Source organism: Erpetoichthys calabaricus, chromosome 9, assembly GCF_900747795.2.
Source record: "Erpetoichthys calabaricus chromosome 9, fErpCal1.3, whole genome shotgun sequence".
Taxonomy (NCBI): domain Eukaryota; kingdom Metazoa; phylum Chordata; class Cladistia; order Polypteriformes; family Polypteridae; genus Erpetoichthys; species Erpetoichthys calabaricus.
Genome location: NC_041402.2, coordinates 119,750,491 through 119,774,614, shown reverse-complemented (window position 1 = coordinate 119,774,614; position 24,124 = coordinate 119,750,491). Strand labels below are relative to the sequence as shown.

At 40.0% G+C, this 24,124-nt stretch overlaps 1 protein-coding gene across 1 annotated transcript in view; it reads left to right on the top strand.

Moving 5' to 3' along the window:
- Window positions 1–24,124, top strand: part of zcchc14 (zinc finger, CCHC domain containing 14) — a 335,331-nt gene that overhangs the window by 258,010 nt on the left and 53,197 nt on the right. The window contains exons 5-6 of the mRNA XM_051931455.1: window positions 19,813–19,925; window positions 23,754–23,848. Coding sequence (XP_051787415.1) covers window positions 19,813–19,925; window positions 23,754–23,848 — 208 coding nt within the window. The remainder of the gene's footprint in view (window positions 1–19,812; window positions 19,926–23,753; window positions 23,849–24,124) is intronic.

The following is a 24,124-nucleotide window of genomic DNA, read 5'->3' as shown; positions in this document are numbered from 1 at the left end:
CTCTCGAAAGAATGTCGACAGATCAATACAAATTACTCATTAGAGCAGATAAAACTCCAGTTAATGAGCATGAGCGAAGATTTAACACACCTACCATTAATGAAGTGGCAGTTGTATTGGTCGGAGAACATGTCGGCACCAGAGACATTGTCTATCAAAGATGTCAAAAAGGCTTGCAGCGTATTTCAGAAACACACAGGTCATACGATGGATGCTCTGCAATATCCCATAATTTTTTCCAAAGGAGAAGATGGGTATGACTTTAATTTAAAGCAAATTAATGTCAAGACTGGAGCTGTTACAAATAAAACAATTTCAGCCATGGACTATTATGCATACCGCATAATGATTCGAGCAGGTCAACTGAACAATATTTTACTTTGCAGACAGCTCTTCCATCAGTATATTGTCGACATGTATACCAAAGTAGAATCGGAACGATTCTTATTCATCCAGATGAATCAGAAAAAGCTGCGTGTTGACGATTATATTCATTTAAGAGATGCTATATCTAACGATGGAGTTGCAAATAACATCGGAAGAATGGTGATTTTACCGGCAACATATACAGGTAGTCAGAGGCACATGCAGGAATATGCACAGGACGCTATGTCATATGTTCATGCATATGGATGCCCAAACCTGTTCAGAACTTTCACCTGCAATCCAACATGGTCTGAGATTAAAAAAGAACTATTCAGTGGTCAGTCACCAGCTGATCGACATGATTTGACAGCCCAAGTATTCAAGTTAAAGTTGCTCAAATTTATGGACGTGATTACAAAAAGCCACATCTACGGAGAGCCAAACTGTTGGATGTACTCAATTGTGAGGCAAAAAGGGGTCTTCCACATGCTCACATCTTAGTATGGTTAAAGGAAAAAATACGCTCTACACATGTTGATAGTTATTTCAGCTGAGCTTCCGAATCCTCAGGATGATCCAGTATTATTTGAGATCATATCTAAGCACATGATCCATGGGCCCTGTGGTGCCATCAACATAACGTCTCCATGCATGAAGAACAACAAGTGCACTAAACGTTACCTAAGGGAAATGATTCAGGAAACAGAAACTACCGACGATGGTTATCCTCGATACAAACGACGGAAACCATGTGATGGAGGGTACACTGCAATTATTAAATTAATGGTGGATAATCAATATCAAGATGTAGAAGTTGACAACAAATGGATTGTGCCTTACTCTCCTTTGCTCTCAAAAATGTTTCACGCACACATAAATGTAGAGTTCTGTAACTCAGTGAAGTCGATAAAGTACATTTGCAAATATGTCAACAAAGGGAGCGACATGGCTGTCCTACAGGTTAATAATGACTCCTCCAATGAAATAACACAGTACCAAATGGGGCGGTATATTAGTAGCGATGAAGCAGTATGGCGTTTGCTTCATTTTCATATCCACGAACGTTATCCAACGGTTGTACACCTATGTGTACATTTGGAAAATGGGCAACGTGTATACAGTAATCCCTCGCTATATCGCGCTTCGACTTTCGCGGCTTTACTCTATCGCGGATTTTATATGTAAGCATATTTAAATACATATCGCAGATTTTTTGCTGGTTCGCGGATTTCTGCGGACAATGGGTCTTTTAATTTCTGGTACATGCTTCCTCAGTTGGTTTGCCCAGTTGATTTCATACAAGGGACGCTATTGGCAGATGGCTGAGAAGCTACCCAACCAGAGCACGTATTGCCTATTAAATAAAACTACTCAAATATATTGTGAGCACGGGGGCTGTTCGCACCCCTAGAGGATACAGCCGCTCCTCAAAAAACACTGAAAGATTACCTTCACATTGCTCTCTTCTTTGCTGGGCTTACATGTGGCTGCTTTGTCAAGCGATATGCTTCCTGTATGGTGCTTCGCATACTTAAAAGATCAAACTGCACGTATTGATTTTTGATTGTTTGCTTTCCTCCCTCTCTCTCTCTCTCTCTTGCTCTGACATTGTCTGCTCCTGACGGAGGCGGTGTGAGCAGAGGGGCTGTTCGCACACCTAGACGATACGGACGCTCGTCTAAAAATGCTGAAAGATTACTTTCACGTTGCTCCCTTCTGTGCAGCTGCTTCGTGAAGCGACAGGCTTCCCCCATGGTGCTTCGCATACTTAAAAGCTCAAAGGGCACGTATTGATTTTTGATTGTTTGTTTTTCTTTGTCTCTCTCTCTCTCTCTCTCTCTGACATTCTCTGCTCCTGACGGAGGGGGTGTGAGCTGCTGCCTTCCTTGCAACTCGCATACTTAAAAGCCAAACAGCCCTATTGATTTTTGTTTGCTGTTTTCTCTCTCTCTCTCTCTCTCTCTCTCTCTCTGACATTCTCTGCTCCTGACACGCACTCCTTTGAAGAGGAAGATATGTTTGCATTCTTTTAATTGTGAGACGGAACTGTCATCTCTGTCTTGTCATGGAGCACAGTTTAAACTTTTGAAAAAGAGACAAATGTTTGTTTGCAGTGTTTGAATAATGTTCCTGTCTCTCTACAACCTCCTGTGTTTCTGTGCAAATCTGTGACCCAAGCATGACAATATAAAAATAACCATATAAACATATGGTTTCTACTTCGCGGATTTTCACCTTTCGTGGGGGGTTCTGGAACGCAACCCCGCAATCGAGGAGGGATTACTGTATTTTAATGAAGACAATATGTATAATGTAGCCTTGCAACCACCCAACACAACACTGACTGCTTTTTTTCAAATCTGTCAGGACGATCCATTTGCAAGAACATTGTTGTATACTAATGTACCGAGATATTATATGTGGAATGCATCCTCAAAAACGTTTAATAGAAGGAAACAAGGTGCAATTGTGCCAGGTCATGATGGAATTCGAATGAGTGGTACTATAGGACGTGTATACACCGTTCACCCAAACAACTCAGAATGCTACTACCTTCGCCTCTTGCTCCACGCGATCCTTGGACCTACATCTTTTACTTCATTGAAACTGTCGATGGACATGTATGTGAGACCTATCGTGAAGCTTGCCAAAAACTTGGTTTACTAGAAGACGATCAACACTGGGACATCACGCTTCTTGAGGTATCTGTTACACGCTTTGTTCCTCAATTACGGGATCTATTTGGAATTATTCTTACAACTTGTACTCCATCAAATCCGTCAAGTCTTTGGGAAAAGTACAAAGACAGCCTTAGTGAGGATATACTTCGTCAACAACAGATGGCCAATACCAATATAGATGTAAATTTCACTCAGAATATTTATAATAAAGCTCTTATACGAATAGAGGACAAGTGTCTTCGTATAACCAGCAGAACATTACTACACTTGGGTTTTACCAACAGGGCAGCATCAGATGCAATAGATACGGATGTCTTAAGAGAGAGGTCTTACGATGTAAATGTTTTAAGACAACTTATAGCCACGAACAAACCCCTTTCAACACCAGACCAGTTAACTGCATTCAATCATATAATGGGTTTGATTAAAAAAGGAAATGGTGGTGTTGCTTTCCTTGATTCTCCTGGAGGAACAGGAAAAACATTCTTAATAAACCTGATTCTTGCCGAGATACGAGCGAATGGTGACATAGCTCTGGCTGTAGCGTCATCGGGAATCGCTTCCACATTATTAGATGGAGGCCGTACAGCACATTCGGCATTCCAATTACCATTAAACCTCGCTTACAACGAAAATCCAATTTGCAACATATGCAAGGGCTCTGGAAAGGCAAAAGTCTTGCAACATTCAAAGGTAATAGTTTGGGATGAGTGCACCATGGCACATAAAAGAGCTTATGAAGCCTTGAACCGAACAATGCAAGATCTCAGAGATCCTATCAAAATAATAGGAGATACTGTCGTTTTACTCGCAGGAGATTTTCATCAAACATTACCGGTTATTCCACGAGGCACACCAGCAGATGAACGCAACGCGTGTTTAAAATCATCTACAATTTGGAAATATGTTGAAACAAAAACCCTAACTACCAACATGAGGGTGCGTATTCTCTGTGATGACACAGCAGATAATTTTGTGAAGCAGCTGCTCAGTCTTGGAAATGGGAAATACCCTTCAGACTCTCTTTCAGGATTGATTTCCTTTTCACCTGATTTCTGTGTGTTGTTACCTTCAGTACAGGAAATAATATGGAAAGTTTTTCCAAATCTTCCAACTAATTGTAAAGATCAACAATGGCTTTGCGAACGTGCAATCTCGCTCCAACAAATGATAATGTCAATAAAATTAACAACACCATCCTCCAAGAGCTCCCAGGATCATACATGACATATAAATCTATTGATACTATAATGGACCCCAATCAAGCAGTTAATTATCCAACTGAATTTTTAAATTCATTGGAGCCACCAGGTCTACTGCTTCATATATTTAAATTTGAAAGTTCGTTCAATCATTATATTACTCCGGAATTTAGATCAAACTGTGTAATGGCACAAGATTGTATGTCACAAAATTAATGCCAAATGTCATTGAGGCGACAATCTTGACAAATGCCGGTAGAGGGAATAGTGTCTTCATACCACGTATCCCACTCTTCCCTGGGGACATGCATTTTGACTTTAAACAGGCTACAATTTCAGGTCCACCTTGCATTTACAATTGCAATAAATAGAGCACAAGGCCAGTCACTTAAAGTTGTAGGAATCAATTTAGAAAATCCATGCTTCTCCCATGGTCAGTTATATGTAGCGTGTTCTTGGGTGGGTACACCAAAAAATGTATACATTTATGCACCTAATGGAAAAACAAAGAATGTAGTTTACCCAAAAGCACTGCAGTAGTACTCAGTGTTTACTTCATATTCTCATATGATGATGATGTTAATAATGTTGTTTATATTGATTTATATGTTATTGTAAATGCTCTTTATTTATTGAAAAATAAAATTGGCAATTTAACAAACTTATTTTATAAATACTGCATTTTATTTTTTTTCCTTCCACTCAGTGAGCGAAGCCACTGGGTAATCAGCTAGTTATTACTATAACATGAAAAAAGTTTGTTTTAGTTATGTGTTAATTTCTTGCCTCACATATCCTGTCATCCTACATTTACATAGCTCACTGTATTCCAAATAACGATATATTATTAAACCTATACAATTCCAGACACCTTACCCCCAGCTCTGAGAATTTTGTGTCTGACTTCATTTGCCTTGTTGGGGGATGAGATAGCAGGTTGCTTGCTGCTTGTGCTGATTGACACATTTGCAAAACAAACACAGCATTACAGATATTTTCGAAGGCTTCAGGGATTCTAATATTAAAGGTAAAATGTGGCACAAGTGCCCCCTCTTTTTTATTTTGCAAGTTGGAGAAACTGACTGTTAATGTATATTTGAAAGAGAAAACAAAGCAATTCTTTATAACATGCAATTTTTCCACTTCTCAACTTCCTGTTGTAATGTTTTTGTGTCTACTGAAGATGTACTTTCTTGTTTTTCACTAATATCACCATTTGGCATGATCTTCAGCTGTCGTCATTGTTGAATTTGGACATGATTACATGGTTTTGGTGGGTCAGTTTGCTTTTATGATTCTCACCTTTCTTTTTTGAACCATCTGATCCACAAGATGTCTTTATCCAAAGGAAGCACCTATTGCTAGTAGTTTTTGCTTTTCTCACTATTCTTGGTAAACCTTGAAAATGGCCATGACAACAGCCATTCATGCCAAATTCAAAATCACTGAGGCTGCTTTTTTGCCCATCACTATTAAATTGAATATTAACTGTGGCTAAAAATACCTGTTGCTTGATGTATACCCCACATCACTACCATGTGATTTAGATTATCCATCCATCCATTATCCAACCCGCTATATCCTAACTACAGGGTCACGGGGGGTCTGCTGAAGCCAATCCCAACCAACACAGGGCGCAAGGCAGGAAACAAACCCCAGGCAGGGCGCCAGCCCACCGCAGATGTGATTAGATTAGATAACCCTTATTAATCATAAGAGGAAATTCAGAATGTGTAATTTGTGTGAAAATGGGGGTTAATCTAACAAACTGGTAACTGGCATTTTCTGTTTTATGTGATGTGTTCTTTTAGGCTGTTTTATGTGTGCTGGCTAATTTGGTAATCTTTACTGTGAGTTAATACAATAAAGAAGGGCCTTATTTGTAACCCCTGTTGTTAACTGAATTATTGAATATACAGTGCATCCGGAAAGTATTCACAGCGCATCACTTTTTCCACATTTTGTTATGTTACAGCCTTATTCCAAAATGGATTAAATTCATTTTTTTCCGCAGAATTCTACACACAACACCCCATAATGGCAACATGAACAAAGTTTACTTGAGGTTTTTGCAAATTTATTAAAAATAAAAAAACTGAGAAATCACATATACATAAGTATTCACAGCCTTTGCTCAATACTTTGTCGATGCACCTTTGGCAGCAATTACAGCCTCGAGTCTTTTTGAATATGATGCCACAAGCTTGGCACACCTATCCTTGGCCAGTTTCGCCCATTCCTCTTTGCAGCACCTCTCGAGCTCCATCAGGTTGGATGGGAAGCGTCAGTGCACAGCCATTTTAAGATCTCTCCAGAGATGTTCAATCGGATTCAAGTGTGCGCTCTGGCTGGGTCACTCAAGGACATTCACAGAGTTGTCCCGAAGCCACTCCTTTGATATCTTGGCTGTATGTTTAGGGTCGTTGTCTTCCTGAAAGATGAACCGTCACCCCAGTCTGAGGTCAAGAGCGCTCTGGAGCAGGTTTTCATCCAGGATGTCTCTGCACATTGCTGCAGTCATCTTTCCCTTTATCCTGACTAGTCTCCCAGTCCCTGCCGCTGAAAAACATTCCCACAGCATGATGCTGCCACCACCATGCTTCACTGTACGGATGGTATTGGCCTGGTGATGAGCAGTGCCAGGTTTCCTCCAAATGTGATGCCTGGCATTCACACCAATGAGTTCAATCTTTGTCTCATCAGACCAGAGAATTTTCTTTCTCATGGTCTGAGAGTCCTTCAGGTGCCTTTTGGCAAACTACAGGTGGGCTGCCATGTGCCTTTTACTAAGGAGTGGCTCCCATCTGGCCACTCTACCATACAGGCCTGATTGGTGGATTGCTGCAGAGATGGTTGTCCTTCTGGAAGGTTCTCCTCTCTCCACAGAGGACCTCTGGAGCTCTGACAGAGTGACCATCGGGTTCTTGGTCACCTCCCTGACTAAGGCCCTTCTCCCCCGATCGTTCAGTTTAGATGGCCGGCCAGCTGTAGGAAGAGTCCTGGTGGTTTTGAACTTCTTCCACTTACGGATGATGGAGGCCACTGTGCTCATTGGGACCTTCAAAGCAGCAGAAATTTTTCTGTAACGTTCCCCAGATTTGTGCCTCGAGACAATCTTGTCTCCGAGGTCTACAGACAATTCCTTTGACTTCATGCTTGGTTTGTGCTCTGACATGAACTGTCAACTGTGGGACCTTATATAGACAGGTGTGTGCCTTTCCAAATCATGTCCAATCAACTGAATTTACCACAGGTGGACTCCAAATAAGCTGCAGAAACATCTCAAGGATGATCATGGGAAACAGGATGCACCTGAGCTCAATCATGGCAAAGGCTGTGAATACTTATGTACATGTGCTTTCTCAATTTTTTTATTTTTAAAAATCACAAGTAAGCTTTTTTCACGTTGTCATTATGGGGTGTTGTGTGTAGAATTCTGAGGAAAAAAATGAATTTAATCCATTTTGGAATAAGGCTGTAACATAACAAAATGTGGAAAAAGTGATGTGCTGTGAATACTTTCCGGATGCACTGTAGATACTATTATATAATTCTTTTTAAATGGTTTGGTACCAAAGGCATAAAATAATTGTAGACAAAGTTCTTGAACTCAGTGTAGACTTTCTAGTGTTGGAGACAAACAGTCAGTGTGCTATTCAGTATATTTTATATAAAACATAAGGGTTGCTCTGTAGCCTAAGCATGCCAGAGACGCCTGGTAAAAAAGGCTTATGCCTACATTAAATGATTGCTATAGCAGCGCTCCTATCTAAAAACTCTTGTCATAAAGCAGATTCACTTTCACAGAAATAACTAGGAAGGGAAGAATCTAGGTATGCACACTACATAGTTGTGCTTTAAGGTGTTCTCATGTCCTAGTTGTTTTCTTTGTGGCACATCAGGAGATGATTCATTACTTTGTTTCAATCTTTAGTTAGTTAAGTTTTACCTAACAAACTTTAAAGCAAACCAGAAATAATAAACACACTGTGGCTGTGTCATGGACTTCTTTTACTGGGCAAAAACATTTTTTTCCAGGGAGCATTTGTCAGAGTTTCAGCAACAGCGACCTTTAACCACCACTACTTTTGCAGAAATTCATGTGGTGTGTTTACCAAATCCAGCTCTGTAAACAGAATGTGTATTATCTGATAACTAAAAGAGCACATGAAAAAATTGCTACTTTGCATGCTACAGAAATGATACATCTACAGAAGATGGCAAGCTCTACTGAGGGCATAGAGTGGTGTGATCAATTTCATTTAAACATTTTAGGTGAATTTCATTTCACGGTATGATGATTTGTATTGGGTGGCGCAGTGGTAGCGCTGCTGCCTCGCAATTAGGAGACCCGGGTTCGCTTCCTGGGTCCTCCCTGCGTGGAGTTTGCATGTTCTCCCCGTGTCTGCGTGGGTTTCCTTCAGGCGCTCTGCTTTCCTCCCACAGTCCAAAGACATGCAGGTTAGGTGGATTGGTGATTCTAAATTGGCCCTAGTGTGTGGGTGTGTTTGTGTGTGTCCTGCGGTGGGTTGGCACCCTGCCCAGGATTGGTTCCTGCCTTGTGCCCTGTGTTGGCTGGGATTGGCTCCAGCAGACCCCCGTGACCCTGTGTTCGGATTCAGCAGGTTGGAAAATGGATAGATGGATGGATGATTTGTATTTATTCTCCAGTAGCCCATATGAACATAATTCAAATCGCATGTCTTCTGACCCGTAAATAGTTAATATTTCTTCATTTTGGTATGTTATCATTCACTATATAGTATCATAGTTAATGTGCCTTCAGTGTCCACATCGTGCCTGATGAGGGATTGCATTGAGAGTGTGCCCCACAATGACTACTGAGGACTCTGATTTGTAGCCCACATTGCATAAGATGTCTTACACAAAAAATATTCACACATCACTATAAAGACAAAAGTTAATGAGATTTTGTTAGAAATGCAGTTAGAGGACATGCCTATTTCAAGAGTTATTGGACAATATTATTCAGTTTACGTCTGCGTTCAACAATTTTCAAAATATGTGCTGAAACCTCTATGTCTACAAGGAGTTGTGGATGTACACATTAGGATAAATAAGAAATTTGCCTTTTATGTAAAAAAAAGGTAATCGGTCATCACTGTCTGGCAGAAGGTAGTTGTGTAAAATTAATTTAGGAAGAGAGAGACTGTAGCAGCCCTGGGATGGTAAAGTTCACAATGCTTTAACAGTAATTTATCAATTTTATTAGAGAAACCTGGACACCACCTATCATGGTCCAACTCTCGCAAAACTCCCTTAGATGCATACATAGGTTTGTCAAAATTATTGAAATATCTTAAGTATTTTTAACATTTTAAGATTACTTCAATACTCATTTTTATGGTATCAATACTGCAGCCTGCATTATGAATCCAATTCTGGGTTTCCATGGCTAGAGTTGCAATCCCATTTTCACACACTCACATGTGTTCATATGGCAGCTTCAGCGGTTTAGGAGCCACTTTTGGTGTCCACTGTGTGTAATCAGTAATATGAAACACTGAGAAGTGGGGGTGTCCTCTGCGCAGGGCCTTCAACTTATCTAAACTGTATCCCTTGGATGACAGTGCCCTAGGTAGCTGTGCAGTATGCCTAATAGGTTGATCAGCACTGCTTAATTGCCTGACACACAAGTCAATACAAACAATTTCGAGAGGTATCCTATTTCTAAATTAGGAAACATTAATAAGTATAAAAATGTAAACTGTTATGTTTGAAATATGGATGTGATGTTAGTGTTTTTAATGTTCTACAGGTTAAAATGTTTTGTGTAGTTGAAAGTTAAAAACATCAAGGCCAAGGGTCTGCAATTACTTTTTCCTGCGGGTCACTTTTATTCTGTGGTGTTCAATCGGGCTAGCACTCTTTAGCATTAGAGCTCTGTTGCTCTCTTGCTCTCTGGATTTTTTAATTATCACTGTGATGTGTGGTTACTTTAGATTTTAAAATTATATTTCGTCACATTTGCTATATAATACTAAGCATGGGGAAAAGTCGCTCTGACTGACTTTGCATAACAATTGTAACATTTCATTGTACTACCTTAAGTGACAGTATTTGTTCTCATCAATGTAAAAAAACTGTTGACCAGATTTAAACTTTTTACTGTTCACTCTTACCTTTTACAAAAGAATGCACTACTTGAAGTATTTGCATTTAATCACAATTTCTATTTGTTTTCATCAATGTAAATATTTTATTGCATGTAGAATTACAATTTAAATACAGTCGACCCTTGATATACGACCAGCCTGACATGCGAACAATTTGATTTACGACCAAAATTTTTGTTTTGATTTACGACCAACATCTTGCGTTACGACCCGAATGCAGTCACGTGTATCCGCTTGCGCGATTGTAAACAAACAACCGAGAGCGGTAGTAAGCGTCAGTCGGAGCCCAGATACATGTGTTTGTGGATATAATTTTGGTCATTGCAGTGATTTACCTATATATATAATTCACTAAGACCATGCAAGCAAGACGCATAATTGCTAAGGAAGGAAGAGAAGGTAACGAAGGTAAAGAAAGCGATCACAATCAAAATGAAGAAGGAAATTGTGTGGAAATATGAGAGTGCTGTTCGTGTGACCGATCTTGCTAATACAGTATGTACAGCATGTTGAAATCCACCATCTCGACAATTTTACAAAGAAAAGATTTGCATAAGGAGGCTTCTTCTAAACAGCCACCTTCCGTTTCATTCTCCTCCTCCTCTTTTTCTGCAGCCCAAAGATGTCAAATTAAATGGTGAGTACAGTATGAAATTGTTGTTTCTAGAATAGAATGCCATTTATTGTCACTATACAAATGTACAATGAGATTAAAAGCAGCTCCTTCAGTGCAGACATATGTGTAGAACACAACAAGTAAATAAACAAATAAATAAATGGTGCGAAAAGATGCAAAGAAGTTGCAAAAAAAAAAGTTCTGCATAGGGCTTGAAAGGTTGTTTCTTTAGCCTTAGCATCTGCAGCCCCGCTTCTGCTTCCTTTCCCTCCTGCGTCTGCGTCGTCTCCTAGACCCGACAACAATCCACGGAGAGCCCGCTGGTCTCGCTATGTTGTCTGGGATGCTGTGCGTGTGATGAAAAACACTCGAAACAGATGTCTGGCTCTGGACACTGATGTCTATAAGGTTCTGACGCTGTAGCGGATGTTCGCCGAACCGATCGTGCACAAACAAGCAAGAAAAAAAAGTACAAAAACAACAAAAAAGTGCACTGAAAAGGAGAGCCCTGAGCCGCTGCGACCATGCGCGCCGCCATGCACCTAGCTTAATCTAGCCTACTAGGCACTTTTTATAACTTTTTGGTTAGTACATTAGAAAAATTATTGGTGTTTTGGTAAATTATGCACATTATACAACCCTTTTTTATTATGAAAAGGTTAAGTAAGTGTTGCAGTGGGCAGTTCGGAACACATTAAGGGTATTTCCATTATTTCTTATGGGAAAAATAGTCTTGACTTACAACCAACTTGAGTTACAACCAGCCCTCGTGAACGAATTAAGTTCGTAAGTCAAGGGTCCACTGTATATTTTAAATACATTTTTTTCAGTATAAGAAATGGCATCAAATTGCAATACTTAGTATTGTGTCAAAGTTTGAAATTTTGGTATCATGACAACTCTACACGACACATTTTTTAAATAGGCAAAAACGTATTCTGAAAATTATTAGAAATCCAAAATAAATACACAGCTATAGTATTGTTTTGTCTTGATAGTTATATATTACTTACCCCTTTTTTATTTTTTATCAGAATGCACCAAATCCCATAAACTTGCCACTGTTTATAAGGTATTGTACTTTATACAGTTCTGCTGATAAGTTTACATACCCTGGCAGAATTTGTAAGGTGTGTACTGTACTTTAAAGATAAGATGACTGATCAGGCAAAAGACATTTTGCTTACTTTTAATGGAATCCAAATTAAACTATAAGGCATCACAGAATAGCACAACCATTAAATAAAACATAATAATAACACCACTTGCTTGCAGAGAAGCCTGTATCTCAGCTGAAGTGGCTTGTGGGTTTTTCTTGGCATCTCGACAAATGATCCTGGCAGTTATGGCTGAAGTCTTGGTTGGTGTACCTGACCATGGTTTGGTAACAACAGAACCCCTAACTTACCACTTTATCAGTCTGAACAGTCTGATTTGCTTTCCCCATGCCTTGGTATCCAGCAAAGTCGGTGCAGCTCTGCATGTATTTAAATGTACTGTTTATACACACACTGATTATAGTCAAAGAGGTTACAGGTGGGGACACTCTTGCCCTTAATTACCCTTAATTTGAACCTGTGTGTGTGTGTGTGTGTGTGTGTGTCAACTTGTGTGTATATTATCAGCCCCAACATTCAAGAGTGTGCAAACATTTGATCAGGCCCATTTGGCTGATTTCAGTTATAATTATGATTTTAAAAAGGCACACACTTATGTGGTAATAAATTACCTCACCTGAGCACATTCCCCAATTAAAAGGAGAACGTTCTGCACGACTACTTATATTTTCCAAACAATGGCCAATATTTCAAAACTTCTGCCAGGGTATGTAAACTTATGAACTGTAACTTTTCCCCACCTTCCCTTCTACATCTCTAACCTCAGGTAATTACATAGGGTAAAAGGCAAGCAGGAGTTAAGTTATAGCTTTAAATAATTTATTATTGATGATATTCAAAATAGCATAAGCAAAGTACATGTGAATATTGGCAACCATACAGCCTCTCTCAATATGGATGTAAAGCTATGCTCTTAAGTGTGTTGTTTTCTGGCCATGGTGGGTGGGGGTAAAGAGACAAAATTTATAGATTCTCTGTCCAATTCCTTACAACAATACGTTGCTGTGGTACAGAGTGACTTCTGATTCAAAAGCAATTACATACTTCAGACCAATGGGTGCAAACACTCTGCCTTTTCACACCTGCCCCCAAGACCATTTGTTGAGTTGAAGCTTGCCAGCTGGGTATTTTGGTCTCCTTACAGGGATTGGTTGAGAGTACAAGGGAGTACCCAAAAATAATAACTGGAATTGGAAAAAGAACAAATTGTTTTAATAATGTTTACTTACTGAAACTTTAGTCTTCTTCAAAGTACTCTCCATGTGAATGAATGCACTTGTCCCAATGGTTTTCCCACTGGTGGAAACATTTTTGGAATTGCTGAAGAGGAACGTTGTCCAATGCCTGTAGTAATTTTTCTTTGACTTCCTCCATGGTACAAAAATGATTTCCTTAGAGTTCTTTCTTCATATGCGGGAACAAGAAAAAGTTGCATAGAGCAAGATCAGGTGAGTTGGGAAGGTGGCAAGAACTCCAAGGCTCACCAGTCAATTCAGAAATCTCTTCAATATTCCAACAATGATCTTCATAAATTGCATTTCAAACTTTTTCAAGACTTTCGTCATTCCTAATTGTGGAAGGTCGGCCAGATCTTGGTTGGTCTTCAAGTGACGTTTCCACTAGTTTGAAATACGAAAACTATTCATAGACCTGTGTTTTACTTAAATCTTCCTCTTCAAAAGCAGTTTCAAGCATCATTACAGTTTCAGCAGCTGTTTTCCCTAAGGGAAAACAAAATTTAACACAGACTCGCTGTTCTTTATAATCACCCATCAAAAAAACTGCAGAACACGTTTAATAAACACCAAGAAAACACAACACGGAATGCTGTACAAACAATATTGAGCAACACCACTTGGCAGACTGCCACAGAATACTGTAAGTATGCTACACCTAGCAGTGAAATTCACAACGAAGTCTAGATTGTACGCCAGGTACAGATTCAGTTTATTTTTGGGTACCTCCTCAATGTGCTGCAGAGAATCACTTGCCAAACTGGTTTTAGGCACTTCCCCCAACTCTGCAATAAATTCCTCCTCCTCAGTCCATCCTAAAGACTGAGTGTTTTGGGGGTTGTTTAGTTAGACATGAAAGCATTATTTTCTCATCAATGAAGCACTAATATTATATTTGCTTTTTCTGACTTACAAATAAAGACATACAAAACATTTATTATGTTGTATGCAAAATTTCATGTCACAACAAGTACAACAACAATGACACTCAACAGTAGTTGATAAAGTGTGAAAAACATCCCCTTAAAAAAAAAAAAAAAAAAAAAAAAAAAGTCTCTCTTACTAGGTTTAAGTTTTATTCTGCTGCCCATGCTCTCTTTCTCAGGGATGGGGGTTGATTTGTTTTCAGTCCTATTCTTGTAAAATTCATCTGTTTGTATGGAAGGTTGTGTGATTTCAGTAAAATCAATAAAAAAATTTAAAAAAAAAGTCCCGTGAATATTTGATAGTGGGAGTGCTCCGTGTGAGGACAGCTCAGAATAATCTGATGAACAATCCAGAAAGCCAGAACAAAAAAAAAAAAAAACACACATCCAGGTAAAAATTGTTTTGTAATCCAAGAAATCTTAACAGGAGATGGTTTGCTATAGCTTTGATGTCCATCCATCCATTATCCAACCTGCTGTATCCTAACTACAGGGTCACGGGGGTCTGCTGGAGCCAATCCCAGCCAACACAGGGCGCAGGGCACACACACCCACACCAAACACACACTAGGGACAATTTAGGATCACCAATGCACCTAACCTGCATATCTTTGATATACAAATTTAAAACAAGGCTAATCCTCCTTTTAAATCTTGCGTTTCATGGGCATCTCCCCAGCAAGCTGAAGCAGTCGGGTTGGTCACAGATCCCACAGCATGCTGGGAATTCCGTTTCAGGTAGTGCTACTACAGGATTGTCCACCAGAACATACCGGATGCTGTTTGCAGTTTTTTGGTTTTTTTTTTTTGGGTGGGAACTTCAGGTAATTGCCCGCAACTAAGGCAAGGCTTATGTCACTAAATTCTGAGTACAAACCCATGTTCTACTAGCAACTGCATAAAGAATTCTTATTTTCTCTCTGTCTTCCAGCTTTAATCCCCTTATATTTGAGATTTCACACATTCATATTACAAGCTGTGCAAATGCCAGTCATTTAGAACATTTGGATGCAGTCCTAGAACCCCTTGAAAAAATATAACTTGTGATTTGATAAAGAAAAATACAAGTTGTTCAAAAATTAATTAGAATACTATTTAAAATACATTATAATTTCTACAATTTGTAAAAGTAGCAGGACAAGGTCAGACTTTTGGGACACCTGCGGCCAACCCTGTGAAATTCTCAGCAATAAATGCATTATGTCCTGGAGCTCAGACATTCTTTCTTGCCTGCTAGAAATCCTACCGAGTGCGCCACTGTAAAAGTAAAAACAGGACAAGGATAGACTTTTGGTGCACCTTGCAGCCAACCCCATACATCTCTGAACAGTAAATACAAAGAAAATGTTTGTTATATCGCCAAATCGAGTCGTCACAACTTCCTTCTAAGGTAGGATAGCGACTTTTCCTTATTTAAGGTGGTGTGGAAGGAAGAGGTGGGTCCAGGTAGACAAATTCCGGGATGATGTCGGATGAAATGGTGTCAATCATCCTTTCAGCAGAAGAGGAAGAAGAGTGGTCATTAGTCACCGTGTCACCTCCTGCCTTGGTGGAGAATTACCTCTCACCTACCCCTCTGGTAACATGGGGATTCGAGTGTAGGACAATCCATTGTGAAAGAACATGGTCTGTCACAAGAGTGAACTTATGTCCCAGGAGGTAGTACTTCTTTTAGAATATCCAATATTTCTTGGGGTTGTCAACCATATAAAACACCTCATGCACAATAGTATTGTGAAACACCTGTTAACTATTGAATTCAGATGTATAAAATCAAGCACCTAGCCATGCAGTCTCCATTTACAAACATATATGAAACAAAATGGGTCGTTCTGAAGAGCTCAGTGACTTCAAGCTTGGTACTGTGATAGGATGCCACCTTTACAATACGGCGGTTCATGAAATTTCATCCTTGCTGGATATTCCTCGGTCATCTCTAAGTGGTATTATTGGAAATTGGAAATGTTTAGGAACAATAGCAACTCGGCCAGGAAGCAGAAGACAAAAAGTCAAATAGGATCAATGATTGCTAAGGTGCATGGTGCGTAAAAGCCACCAGTGCTCTGCTGATTCCATAGCTGAAGAGTTCCAAACTTCCACTGGCATTAATGTAAGCACAAAAACTTAATGAAATGGGCTTCCATGCCCGAGCAACTGCATGCAAGCCTTATATCACCAAGTCCAATGCTAAGCGTCGGATGGAGTTGTGTAAATCACTACCACTGGATTGTGGAGCAGTGGAAATGTGTTCTATGGAGTGACAAATGAAGCTTTTCTGTTTGGTAGTCAGATGGGCAAGTCTGGGTTTGGCGTTTCCGGGAGAACACTGCATTGTGTCAACTATGAAGTTTGTTGGAGGGATAACGGTGTGGCGCTGTTTTTTAGGGTTTGGGCTAGGCCCCTTACTTCCAGTGAAGGGCATACCAAGACAGTTTGGTCAACACTATGCTTCTAACTTTGTGGAAACAGTTTGGGGACGGCCCTTTTCTATTCCAGAATGACTGTGCCCCAGAGCACAAATCAAGGTCAATAAAGGCATGGTTGGATGAGTTTGGTGTGAAAGAATGTGACTGGCCCGCGCAGAGCCCTGACCTCAACCTCATCATTCACCTTTGGGATGAACTGGAATGGAGATTGTGAGCTAGGTCTTCTCATCCAGCACCATTGCCTGACTTCATAAAAGCTCTACAGAGTGAATGGGCATAAATTCCGACAGAAACACTCCAGAATCTTGTGAAAAGCCTTCCAAGAAGAGTGGAAACTGTTACTGCTGCATAGGGCGGGCAACTTCATATTAAAGTCTATGTATTTGAATGCAATGTCATTAAAGTTCCTGTTGGTGTAATGGGCAGGCGTCCCAATACTTTTGTCCCTATGGTGTAATTCAAAAGGAGAGAAGCCCGTAGAAGCCTGTGAAATTTCCTGATGAGCAAATAATATGAGGGGGATTAACTGATCTGAGTTTCATCCATCTTTTCTGACCACCTTACATAGTATTATTTTGAGGGTCTGGTTAAACCAGCGGTTATCAAACTGTAGCGCGTGAATGTTGCCATATGTGGCATAATTTCACTATTTGTAGGAAAATTTTAAAGTTGTAGCGGTGTCTTGGTAAAAATATAGGAATACATTTTATTAGGGTTTCAAAAAACTTAAGGGGGTGCAATTAAAACTGTTATGAAAACTCGGGTCGCAAATACTTAAAGGTTGAGAAATGCTGGGTTAAACCATCAGTTTGAGAGTGATATACAATAGCAACCCCCAGTCACTCAAAAAGAATGTCTATGAGTGGGACAGGGATGAGAGGAGCACGATCTTTATGAGAAACCTGTCTCAATTGGCATTTGGCAGAAGAAGCAGAAAAGCGATGGACCTCCTCATTAATCCCTGGCCAATAAAATTGGAGTTTAATTCTCTCCATTGTTTTTTCGAAAGCTAATTGGGGGAGCATAAAAGGTGGTCTTGGGCTAGCACACAAACTTATCGCTGGAATTTCATGGAACTAGCAACAGCAATCTCACCTCACCCTTATGCTCAGCCACTCAATAAAAACGTTTTTCAGCTCAAAGTGGGGTCCCTGTGCCATATGATTACTGGCATGGACTCCATCGATCGAAGCAACCACATTCAACACAACTTAAGGGAGGAGCTGTTCCACTGCTCTCCAACTTCCTAAGGCTGGGTTTACACTTTACGCGATGTGACGCATGCCCCTATGAACACTACTGCTCCGCAAGCGTTGTACTGTTTATACTTGCGTGCGTACTTTACATAAAGCTGGAAGATTCCAGCAGGTGGCAGTGCGAGATATCATCACATGAGAAAACATTCGGCTTTCCTGTGTTGTGAATTGTCTGAAAAATCCATTAAATTCTGACGACACTTTGCCACAATATCTCTGAAAAGGATAGATGTTTAATGATTATATCCATCAAACCAGCTTGCCAAAATGGGGGCAGTGGGGATGGTATGTCCTAACTCCCAGCACTAACAGCATAACACTGGGAAGGAATTGTGTGCTTCTCCCTGGGCCGCAGTACCGGTTCCGTGTCTGGTCGGGTGGGCTCTGCACGATTGACTTCTGAAGTGAACCGGTGGTGTTCAAGGGCTAGTCTAGGTTTTTGTGCTCGTCTTCAGACCGGTCAAACAAGATAGTCGGGGAGGGCATTCAGAAGTAGGTCACACGTTGTCATCTCCGTAATTGGCTTTGCCAAGTTTACCTCTGGCTTCAGCCATTACCCAACTCTGCCCACAAATTGTACACCTGTGAGCAGCTCGGCCTTTCAGTGTCGAATATCCACTCGTGACACACTCCTGCCAGCTGGACCAGATTACTTCCAAACCATAACAGCACCTCAGCCTTCAGCTGATTATAGTTACCGGCCACCTGCTTATCAAGGTCGTAGTAGACCCACTGTGCCGATCCCCTCAAGAACGGCTTTAGTATGTGTGCAGTCTGCATGGTTCCAGTGATGACGTGTGGCCGTTCTTTCAAACATAAGTATGTCTCCGTATCATCAACCGGATGTATGTGTAATAACACCTGGGACAGACCCATCTGGAGGTCCTGCTGGAGAGTAACACAAGCTTGGTTACGTACTGCTGCTTCGGCAAGCTGGGTTTGTTGCTTCCCCATCTGGACCTTAGTGCCTGAATCTTTGCAGTCATTGCCTGGATGGACAGATATTATGTCCTGGGTTTCAGACATTCTTTCTTGCGTGCTAGAAATCCTGCCGACTATGCCACTGTAAAAGTAAAAGGACAAGGGTAGACTTTTGGGGCACCCTGCAGCCAACACTGTACAACTCTAAACAGTAAATGCAAAGAAAATGAGTGTTAATGCCAAATCAGGTTGTCCTGACTTCTGTCTAAGGTAGGTTAATTAGGATAGCAGCCCTGCCATGTTTAAGGTGTTCTGGGAGGAAGAGGTGGGTCCAGGTGGACAAACTCCGGAGGCGACATCAGATGGAATGGTTGCAATCATCCTTTCTGCAGATGGGGGGAAAAAAAAGGTTGTTAGTGCAGTATCACCTCATGTCTCGGCAGAGAATTATTATCTCCCAAGCCTTCAAACTGTTTCCCATGCATGTGACAAGTTGAACTTAAATTCCCGTAAAAATGTAGGAAATAAGGTTTGATGAGGGTGATACCCTATTCACTTAAGATAATTTCTGGTTCTGATTGATCATGCTAGGTGATTCGGACCTGTTCTGCTGTCCATTCTGAATAAACTGAAGGTAACATGTGTTGGTCAGATAGTAGACCTCACAACCCTAGCTGAGGTTATTATAGTGCAGAGAAAACTTGCTACCAGCGCTCTAATCTGTCAGAGCAACATCCTGATATGTAGATTTGTGAAATACTCCTACTTAAGATTAAAATCTGTCATAACAAATGCAGATTTTATCTCTTTGATTTGCTGCTTTTATTTTTTAAAGACCTTTACTATTATTTATTTTTAGGTAGAAAACTCGATTTATGGTGTATACTTCTTTTCTTTTTTTTCTTTTTTTTTTTTTTTATTCCTTTAGCTTTCCCAGTTGGTATCGGATGATGATCAAGATAAAATGGTCTCACATTCTGCTGGTGTAGACTCTTATTACATGCAAGATAAGAATCACTCTGACCTGGAAGCAGAACTTCGGTAAGGAGGAAGCAAGAAAGGAAGAATCTTTTTTTGAATAATCAGTTTCCTTATAGTAGTGTTTAAAATGTTTCCTTAGTTAATGTGAATTACAATGAAATGCAACATGAATATAATATCATGGCATCATCTTTACTGCTAACTTTATTGCTGCTTTACTTTTTTTATCTTTAATGCACAAATTGTCTATAATGGCAATGATAAATCAATTACTTTATTTAAATAAATTGTTCTTTTAGTCAAAGCTGTCAAATACTTATGTCTGATGGGAGTCTGCTTCTTCCTGCTATAGTTTTGTCTAACATTTTGTACAAATGGCACTTTTGATGTTTCATCACATTTTAAAAGGGAGGTTGCTGAGAGGTTCATGCAGTTGTACAGTACTTGCAATATTATGAAGAGTAGGGAGGATTATTTGCACCCAAATTAAATTCAGTCCAACATGTTAAGTGCATTGTAGTGCAATGCATATGTTCATTTTGCATTTAATTTTGGCATGGTTTTGTCTTGTGTTTAAAAACCTATTAACCAAATGATTGATTTTTTTCGCTACAGCACATAATTTTTATGTCCTTTTAAAATGCAATACAAAAGGCATATTGCATTTTACGTCCATAGATCACATGACATAACTAAAAACAAAGCAAACCTATTGCATTTTGTTTAGTGGCTGCTCTGAGTTTACTGCATTTTGATTCAAGACCATGCATTATTCATGCCAAAGCTAAATGTAATCAAATGATCAGTCAGCATCAAAAGGTGAGGCAAAGGCCTTCAGCACTTGGAATTAGAGGCTTTCCAATTCTAAACATTGCTGTCTTCTGGCAGCAAGTATGTACAGTGCATCCGGAAAGTATTCACAGCGCATCACTTTTTCCACATTTTGTTATGTTACAGCCTTATTCCAAAATGGATTAAATTCATTTTTTTCCTCAGAATTCCACACACAACACCCCATAATGACAACGTGAAAAAGTTTACTTGAGGTTTTTGCAAATTTATTAAAAATAAAAAAACTGAGAAATCACATGTACATAAGTATTCACAGCCTTTGCTCAATACTTTGTCGATGCACCTTTGGCAGCAATTACAGCCTCGAGTCTTTTTGAATATGATGCCACAAGCTTGGCACACCTATCCTTGGCCAGTTTCACCCATTCCTCTTTGCAGCACCTCTCAAGCTCCATCAGGTTGGATGGGAAGCATCGGTGCACAGACATTTTAAGATCTCTCCAGAGATGTTCAATCGGATTCAAGTCTGGGCTCTGGCTGGGCCACTCAAGGACATTCACAGAGTTGTCCTGAAGCCACTCCGTTGATATCTTGGCTGTGTGCTTAGGGTTGTTGTCTTGCTGAAAGATGAACCGTCGCCCCAGTCTGAGGTCAAGAGCGCTCTGGAGCAGGTTTTCATCCAGGATGTCTCTGTACATTGCTGCAGTCATCTTTCCCTTTATCCTGACTAGTCTCCCAGTCCCTGCCGCTGAAAAACATCCCCACAGCATGATGCTGCCACCACCATACTTCACTGTAGGGATGGTATTGGCCTGGTGATGAGCGGTGCCTGGTTTCCTCCAAACGTGACGCCTGGCATTCACACCAATGAGTTCAATCTTTGTCTCATCAGACCAGAGAATTTTCTTTCTCATGGTCTGAGAGTCCTTCAGGTGCCTTTTGGCAAACTCCAGGCGGGCTGCCATGTGCCTTTTACTAGGGAGTGGCTTCCATCTGGCCACTCTACCATACAGGCCTGATTGGTGGATTGCTGCAGAGATGGTTGTCCTCCTGGAAGGTTCTCCTCTCTCCACAGAAGAGCTCTGACAGAGTGACCATCGGGTTCTTGGTCACCTCGCTGACTAAGGCCCTTCTCCCCCGATCGCTCAATTTAGATGGCTGGCCAGCTGTAGGAAGAGACCTGGTGGTTTCAAACTTCTTCCGCTTATGGATGATGGAGGCCACTGTGCTCATTGGGACCTTCAAAGCAGCAGAAATTTTTCTGTAACCTTCCCCAGATTTGTGCCTCGAGACAATCCTGTCTCAGAGGTCTACAGACAATTCCTTTGACTTCATGCTTGGTTTGTGCTCTGACATGAACTGTCAACTGTGGGACCTTATATAGACAGGTGTGTGCCTTTCCAAATCATGTCCAATCAACTGAATTTACCACAGGTGGACTCCAATTAAGCTGCAGAAACATCTCAAGGATGATAATGGGAAACAGGATGTACCTGAGCCCAATTTTGAGTTTCATGGCAAAGGCTGTGAATACTTATGTACATGTGCTTTCTCAATTTTTTTTTTTTTTTAATAAATTTGCAAAAATCTCAAGTAAACTTTTTTCACGTTGTCATTATGGGGTGTTGTGTGTAGAATTCTGAGGAAAAAAATGAATTTAATCCATTTTGGAATAAGGCTGTAACATAACACAATGTGGAAAAAGTAATGCGCTGTGAATACTTTCCGGACGCACCACTGTAGTTAGCCAACTGGGTTTCATTTAATTTTGGCATGAATAATACATAAATTACATAAATTAGACAGTCCTTTTATTGTGATGTCCTTTAGGCTAGCATCAGTTGTACAAATCAATATACATTTACATAGTAAATCTGTGTCTGGAAATAGTATTGTTTTTGAGTAATAGATGAAAGCTACTAACCAGTTCTTGAATATCTCTTGACACTTGATAATTTTTTTATTTTAACCCTTATTTTCCTTGTTATGCACATCTATTTATTCACTTGATCAGGGTTTTTTTTTAAAATAAAGATTCACATTTTTTCCTTCATTTTTAATTTATACACTCACCAAGTTATTGAAAGGTATACTTTTTGACGCACAAGGTGCATGGAAAGCTGAAGAAGTATGGTGTAGTCTACTACATGGAGAAAAGTATTGCCTCCGTTCTGCTAATATGCTTTGACGTAGAGACCCAGGAAGTAAGAAAATAGAGAGAAAGAGGTTGAGCACAGATGCATTGCCGCACCCACCACATGCCGAACCAGCCAGATTGGGACACAAGTGTAGCTGCGCAATGGGTGACACCTCAGCACCAGACTGGAACAGTATGAGGTTTTGTTTTTTTTTTTTTTTAATTGGTGGCTGAAGTGCCAATTCTGCCACCAACCCCTAAGTTTTCCCAGCAAGTTGGGACACCTGCTTCCAGGACTGTATGCAGATTAACATCATACCAGAATGAAGCAATTGCAGGTTAACGGCCTTGCTCAAGGGCCCAGTGGAGTAGAGTCGCTTCTGGCATTTACAGGATTCAAACAGGCAACCTTCCGTTTGCCCGCACAGATCCCTAGACTTGGAGCCACCACTCCTCCCTAAAGAAAATAGGAACACTGATAATTTATTACCAGGGTGGAAGCTACTTTAAAGCTAGAATTAAAAGTTTTCTTAATAAATGTTTGCATTCTTTAGCCAAACAAAAAGCTTTGCTCGCATGATTTTTTTATTCAGATATGGATAATTAGATCAAAAATATACAGAAGCTAATTTCCTTATCAGCTATTTGTGATAATCTGAAGACAATTATGAGGCTGACTTGTGTTGCATGGATTTCTGTAGAAATGTGCATTATCTATTGAGAAAAGTCAACTCACTTCCGGGAGTATACTTTTGGCAGTTAACATTTTATTTTAGTGTTGACACATCTGTTTATTTATTTTTAATAAAAATATTATACCCATTTTCTATAATTGGATTAACTTTTACCAATACATGTAGCCACCATAGGAGAAAAAAACTAACATCTCGAGTCACTTGTTTTTAGAATTTATGTTTCCAAGTTTCACTAGTGACCAACAAATTCTGAATTTTCTGCAGACACATTTCGTCTCTGCCTTCTCATGTGCTCAGAAACAATTACATCAAGAAATTCTTCTGCACTTCATCAGTTATTCCCTGTGTTCAAAATTTAAGTAAGTCTTGTGTTATACATTTAATGTTTCCTGTGAACACTGTGTATTTCCAGTCAATACTGCTCTATGTACTATATATAATTACTACTCTGAACTTAAGAAAGATCCTTCTTACAATTGTAGCTTTTAGTGCACAATGGTTAACTCATCTTTTGCTTTTCATCTAGTGTTATTTTTGCTTTCCCAATTTAAAAACCTGCATTCTTTATCATTTTCTTTTTAGCCAGCTACCAGTAAACTGTGAAGTGTAGTTACAGTAAAAGGTAGCCAGATACT